This window comes from Cannabis sativa, chromosome 2, assembly GCF_029168945.1.
Source record: "Cannabis sativa cultivar Pink pepper isolate KNU-18-1 chromosome 2, ASM2916894v1, whole genome shotgun sequence".
Lineage (NCBI taxonomy): Eukaryota > Viridiplantae > Streptophyta > Magnoliopsida > Rosales > Cannabaceae > Cannabis > Cannabis sativa.
This window is the reverse complement of record NC_083602.1, coordinates 73,825,275-73,832,523: the sequence shown is the minus strand read 5'-3', so window position 1 is coordinate 73,832,523 and position 7,249 is coordinate 73,825,275. Positions and strand designations below refer to the sequence as shown.

General features: G+C 32.6%; 1 protein-coding gene across 1 annotated transcript; it reads right to left on the bottom strand.

The window, feature by feature from the left end:
- Window positions 1-5,237: 5,237 nt before the first annotated feature.
- LOC115721259 (transcription factor bHLH96) lies at window positions 5,238-6,999 on the bottom strand. Its single transcript, XM_030650518.2, has 3 exons — window positions 6,235-6,999; window positions 5,688-6,128; window positions 5,238-5,557 (listed from the first exon to the last, which is right to left on the bottom strand). The coding sequence occupies exons 1-3, from the start codon at window positions 6,805-6,807 to the stop codon at window positions 5,453-5,455; spliced, it is 1,119 nt and encodes a 372-aa protein (XP_030506378.2). The 5' UTR covers window positions 6,808-6,999; the 3' UTR covers window positions 5,238-5,452.
- Between the last annotated feature and the right edge of the window lie 250 nt (window positions 7,000-7,249).

The window sequence follows — 7,249 nt, the reverse complement described above, 5'->3', positions numbered from 1 at the left end:
TCTATTTTATTCAACATCAATAAAGAAACAGAAGTATTTTTCATTCATTTGTGTATGTTTTGGTTCACTTTATCAATTGCTTGTCTAATTGATTTATAAATTCATCTTAAACCCTTTTCACATACTTGATCATGTTTATTGTGCTGTCATCACATTGGAAAGTAAACATGACTATGTGAATAAAGTTTCCTAGATTTATCAGACACAGGTTTTACTGATATGATAATCTACAACAAGAGTTTACTTGTATTTGGAGAAATACTATGTTCTTTCCAGAACATTGGTTAAAGTAAAGCTCAGGTTGGATGCATGGAGTATGCATTGGAAGGGACCGATATTGAACTTTGATTTAGATTTAATTAAAGTTACCGTAAAATCTATTCAAGTCAATATCGCCAAGTTGATCCTAGATCAAATGATCTTAATCCTGTTATGATTAGGCTCAATCTTGAAAGGCTATTCGTGTTCTTTGATTTGTTAGTTAAGCCTACTTTTAGGTCAGGGTGATACGTACATTTTGGGAACACGGTAGTGCAATTGAGTGGGAGCGCTAGCATAAACATGGAATCTATAGCTTCTATCTGGCAAATAGTAAGCAAAGGATGATTTCCTTCGAGCTTGGCCAAACGAAAATAAATGGTGGAGATCTCATTTCACATAAGCTGAAATATCATTTATACGGGGTCAAGTGTTTTAAGGATAAAATAGATGGTAGGGTGTTACGGTAATTTAATCCCTTTACTATGTAGATCATTCATATAGAGGATCATTGATCAAATTAGGATTATAACAATGGATAACTAATGATGTGTCTATATGGTGGAACATATAGAGCATTCTATATACTGAGAGTGCAATTCTAAGTTCTATGCGTGGATTCAACGAAGAATTAATAAGTTAGTGAATTTTAGTGCTAAATTCTTGATCTACTTATTGGAAGCTCGGTTATATAGACCCATGGTCCCCCCACTAGTTGAGATAATATTGTTTGTAAGACTCATGTAATTGGTTTTGATTAATCAATTATAATTCACAAATTAGACTATGTCTATTTGTGAAATTTTCACTAAGTAAGGGCGAAATTGTAAAGAAAGAGTTAACAGGGGCATATTTGTTAATTATGATACTTTGTATGGTGCAATTAATAAATATGATAAATGACAATATTATTTAATAATTATTTATAGTTATTAAATAGTTAGAATTGGCATTTAAATGATTGAATTAGGAAATTGGCATTTTTCAGAAAATCAGATACAAAAGTGGTAAAATTGCAAAATTGCAAAAATCAAGGCCCAGTCCACCTAGCCTAGGGCCGGCCACTTATGTTATCTTTTTTTAAATGATTTTTTCATTATTTTAATGCCATATAATTCAAATCAAACCCTAGAAGGAATGCTATAAATAGATAGTGAAGGCTTCAGGAAAATTACACTTTCTGAATCAGAAAAACCTAGCCTCCACTCTCTTCTCTAGCCGCCACTCTCTCTCTCTTTTCTTCCTCAAAATTTCGAACCTCTCTTAGTGATTAGAGTAGTGCCCACACACATCAAGCAATACCTCAATCATAGTGAGGAAGATTGTGAAGAAAGATCAACAGCAAAGGAGATTCAGCATCAAGGATTCAGAGAAGAAGATCCAGGTTCAGATCTTGATAATACTCTGCTACAGAAAGGAATCAAGGGTTAGAGATCTGAACGGAAGGAGTCATTATAATTCCGCTGCACCCAATGTAAGGTTTCTTAAACTTTATATGTGTTTAATTTATCGTTTTAGAAAGTTCATATTTAGGATGTTAATAAACATACTTGTGAGTAGATCTAAGATCCTGGTAAAATAATTTCCAACATCATGTTCCCGTCAGTGCAGAATGCCCTTTGTGCAAGTCTAGTACAGAAACTATTCAGCATGCGCTGGTTGAATGTTCGTTTACAAAAGTAGCTTGGAATCGCAACATGGTGGACGTCGGGGCTGGGGCTGCAACATTCAGCAGTTGGTTGTTGGGGATTTTCACCAGGGGCGAGAAGGTGAAATGGAGGAAGTGGCGGTGGTAAGTTGGGCTATTTGGCGTGCGCGGAATGAATTTGTTTGGCAAAGGAAGAGTTTGCTTGCTTTAAATATTGTTACATCAGCTAAAAACATGCTTGATCAATACAATTCGCTCAAAGAAGGAAGGGTCTTTCGTTGTCTCCTTTAAATAATGGGGGGCGGAATCGTGAGCGCTGGATTGCACATGTGTTAAATAAGATCAAAGTTAATGTTGATGGGGCTTTATTTGAACAAGATCAGGGACGGTTTGGGGTGGGTTGTGTAGCTTGAGATCATCATGGTACTATGTTAGAAGCTTTCAAGAAGAAGATTGGTTGTGTCCAACCCGAAATGTCTGAGATCATAGGCATCAAAGAAGCTTTGAGTTGGATTGCAACTCATTCCTGGGACAATGTCGTGTTGGAAATGGATAGCTTGGTGTGTGTACAAGCTGTTCAAAGCAATGTTTTTATGTCCTCACAATTTGGTCTTCTGGTTCAAGATGTTAGAAATTTACTCTTGGCTTTATCTTTTGTTGATTTGTATTTTGTAAAACGATCTGCAAACAAGTTGGCTCATTGTTTGGCAAGAGACCCTTGTTTCTCTACAGGTTGTGTGCTTCAGTTGGAGGATTGTTCCTCTAAAGTGCGTTCTACTGTTTTGAACGAATTTATTAATTTATTAATTTTATGATTTTTACTCAAATTTATATACTGTATATTTGTTTTAAAAAATTAGAATTATGTATAACATCAAAAACACGGTTCAAACATATAGTTGGACAAATGATTTATTTCCCCGAACTTTTTTAGATCGTTAAAAATTTTTCCGAACTATTGGGAGATAGTTGGATTCAAGGACGTTTGTCCAGTTTCGTTTAATTTTACTAATGCGACAATTGTCTATGTATGTACCATATCATGCACTCAAACTTTGATATCTACAAAATTGTGTCCTTAAACTTTCATCAACATCAAGTTTCCTTTAGTAAAATAGGACAAAAATTCTAGAATTTAACAATCCTAATAGTTCAGGAGAATTTAAAATCGTAACGCCCTAAAAAGTTCGAAATGTATAATTTAATACATAAAAATTTGGGTGTAAAAGTCTTAATTTACCGTGGAAGTAACTATTTTTAAACTCTGTTTTTAACTTTATAAATTAGAATTTTTTGGAATAGAGTAGAATATAGCTACTATAATTATAATGTAATAATCATCATGATATAAAAAAATAGAGTTATACCTTTCTCTAAATGACAAAAAAGAAAAATGTCCCTACGGAACAAAATGAGACTAATTATAATTGTCGCTTATATTATATATACATCTATATGGAAGGTGTTTTTTTTTTTGGATTAATAAGAATCAAATTCAAAGTGCAACACCTAAACTAATCAATAGAGAGCGCTTTTCTCATATTTCTTTTCTCTGCTATATATAAACACTTTTTAATTGTTGACAATAGTACACAACTGGTTATGTCCACAACCTTTTTTCCATTATTAATTCTCTTTTTGGACATCCTTGTAGAGACAGTGAGACCCCACCTAGCAAAATCGATCAACTTTATTAAAATTTTATCTAGGGATGCGATACCCCCCTCATGTAAATTAATTTACAGATCGATATATATGGGTGTGTGTAGTGTACATCGTACGACTTCATGAAGCCATAATTATCTCATTGCCGCCGAATGATTATGATTTGACATCATAATATATATTTAAATTCTCTTCATTGATCCCTCTAGCCATATATACACTCACACTCACACTCACTACTTTTATATTTTTGCTCAGCTTGTATATGTTATAAGAGCACAGAACAATTTGCAAATTGACATATGATAATATTTAATAAATTAGGATATGATTCCTGCTCGGTAGTGTTTATAGTCATGACCCAGAAAATTGAAAAAAGTTATAAGCAGAGAGAGATCTTCTGGGCTACAATATCTAAAGTGGTCCTCCATATATATATATATATATGGAGTCATGCATGCATGTATGTCAGCCTTCTAGCTTTTGGTCTTCTTCTTCTGACTTGATGACCTTCTTTCATGGTTGGCATTGAAACGTCTCCTTTTATCTTTCGTAAGAATAAAATCTTTGATTTTTTCAGAGTTTGGTTTGCTGACTTTTCATACATATATATATATTTATTTATAACCAAGAGAAAAAAAAAGAAAAGAGAATAGATCGATGATGATGAGGACCAGAGACTGCATCATGTGTTTCCAAAGTTTTTTTTATAAACAATATATATAGCTTTGTTTGTATAACCCTCCCCCCCAAAAATATTTCTTCAACTTATTTTATATGAGTTTAATAATTACTATTTATATATATATATAAAGTATATACGCAATCATAAGTTAATTAAACATCATTATCATAATAATAAGGTTTTATTATTCATGTATCGTCTGCAAATAGCTTATAATTCACGTGATAAGTTTCTGTTATATATGATAATTATTAAATATGATTATATATAGCTGGGGAATTAGAATTAACCCAGGTGGATGAAATATTTTCGATCAATGGTAATCATTAAGTAAAAAATATACATTACTAATCAATCAATCCAATAATGGCTTTTGTTCAGAAAAAAAATCCAATAATGGATTCTTATTTATTATAAATATTAAATATATAATAATAATATATATAATATTTTCTTTGACCACAGTAGAGTGTCACCTATATAAACTTTACACAATAATTTAAATAAAGTGGTTTTAGATGGTGATATTAGTGTAACTTGATAGAGTTATGATATTTTTGTCTATGGCAAGTGGCATATATATATATGCTCCATTTAAGAACATATATACCCAATGATTTGTGTTAGACGGTTTGATTGCTCGTCAAAGGAGTTGGTAAGTACTCAACTATTATTAGAGTGGTACATTTATGGTCATCATCATATTCTCACACAGTCAACATTTTAATTTGACCAAACTAGCTTGTGTGGCTAATAATCTATATATTTATATTATTATGATGTTTTTCATTGGTTTATTAAAATGGATAATAATAATAATAATAATAATAATAATTAAAGATGGCTTAAACTAATTAAAATCACTTATACAGAATGATAAATAGAACAAACTGATATTACAAATCAAACTATAAAAAGATACACATACACAGAAAGAATCTTAGAGAATAGAAGATGTTGTTTATATGAATGCAACAACTATTAAGAAACATATATATTATTAAAATGTATTAATTAATTTTGGTCACATATTCCGCAAACATGGTATACATGATTGTGATCATAATTTCATCATACTTATATCGCTAGTAATTAATAAACACAGAACTAGCTAGAGAGCTAGCTAGGTCTACCAAATTCGTTAATAATCATAAATAAGAAAAAAAAAAAAGTTGAATCCTCACCAATTTTGATAATCAATTGGGCATTATTATAAAGGACTCTTCTTGAATTGTAGCCAGGATCTGATACACTGCTGTCGCTATTTCGTCCACTGAACTCAACTTGCAGTCATCTTCCACCTGTTCGGTAATCATGTAATAAAAACCAAATTATATTTTAAGTATAGGGACTATTTTACCCTCCCAAATAAAATATTAAGAAAATTATTATTAATATAATATATTGATATATAATTATTTAATTAGTTACCTTAACACTGATTGAATATAAGATAATTTGATCTTGGGTTGCGACATTAAGATGAAGTACTGTGAGTCTTAAATTATGTAATCCAGATACCATTTTCAGCAACTGCTTTGATCTTTTCTTCGACCTTATTTTCAGGCTTGCGTGACTCTCCACCATTGTTACTTCAATGTCAGCAATGGCCGACCTTGACGATTCTCCAGCCGCCATGGCTTCCACCACTGAGTTATTTTCACACTGAGTAGCGGTATTCGAGCTAGTAGTCGAGTACTGTGGGAAGGTGAAGAACTCAGAAAACGGCATATTAAGTTCACGGTCCTCTGAGCTCTGGTTATGATCATTATTACTTTGATGATGATCTTTCTGGGCACCAAGAAATTGTACTTGTTGCTCTAGCTCCTTAACGAAATTTATAGCCCCTCCAATAATCGACGCTTGGTCACCCTGAAATCCAAAAACAGAAGAAAAAAAAAGACTCATCAGTTTTCATTTTCTGTTTGGAAAAGAAGAAAAAATCGTGAGAGAGAGAGAGAGATTAAAATATAAGTACCCTTTGGACGTAAGAGTCGGGCATTAAAGAGCGAAGCACAGAGAGGTATTCGTTCATTTGTTTCCTTCTATTTCGCTCAACAGCAATGTGAGTCATTCTCTGGTTTTCAATGTCTTCTTTGTTCTTTCTGCTTCTAGAACGGCGTCGTTTTGGTCGAGTACTAGTCAACGTTGTCTGCGGGAAGCCGGTCAAAGCATCGAACGGTTGGAATTCATCCGTAGTGGCAGTGTTATTATTATTACCGTTGGTTGCATCAGGAGATGGAATATTGGTGGAGTTGGAGAGATGAAGTTCGTTAAAGTGAGGTACCATAGAGGAAGGTGAGGGGTTCCAATCCCCATAATAAGGAGACGTAGTACTATTTTCCGTTTGGTTCGCGAGAAAATCAAATGAGGGAGCTGTAGCATCAGCTTGATGATCATAAATATTAATAATATTATTGTTGTTAGTGTCGTCTTCATCTTCGTAACTGACCCAGTTTCCTCCTACACCGAGCATGGTGTAGAGCTCTTTATTAGAACTATAACTAAAATATGATGGGTTTTGTGGAAAAACGACAGCCTCTAGTGCCATTTTATATGTGTCGTTTTGATGAGAGATGGGTTTTCACTGGGTAGCTAAAGAACCATATGATGATGATGATGAGAGATGAGAATAAATTAAATAGAGAGAGTTTCTATATATATAGATAAAGGAAATTTCGTTTCTGGTCATATTTGGGTGGTTTATATGAGAAATTTAAAGACAGGTTTCCCCAAAACATAAAACAGTAACTAGCTACTACAGTTCATGTCACACGTGAAATAAAGTTGAAATTATTAATATTATTGCCAAAGAGGAAAAAACATGTACAAAATATTTTGTGTCACCGTGCTTTCATCATTATTTTTCTCTCTCTCTTTTAAATTAAATATCAGTTACCTTTTATTTATTTCAACAAAATATATATACTTGTAAAGTATAATTTTGTCAAATTTATACCCTCAATGTTAATGAAGTGAAGATTTATTATCTG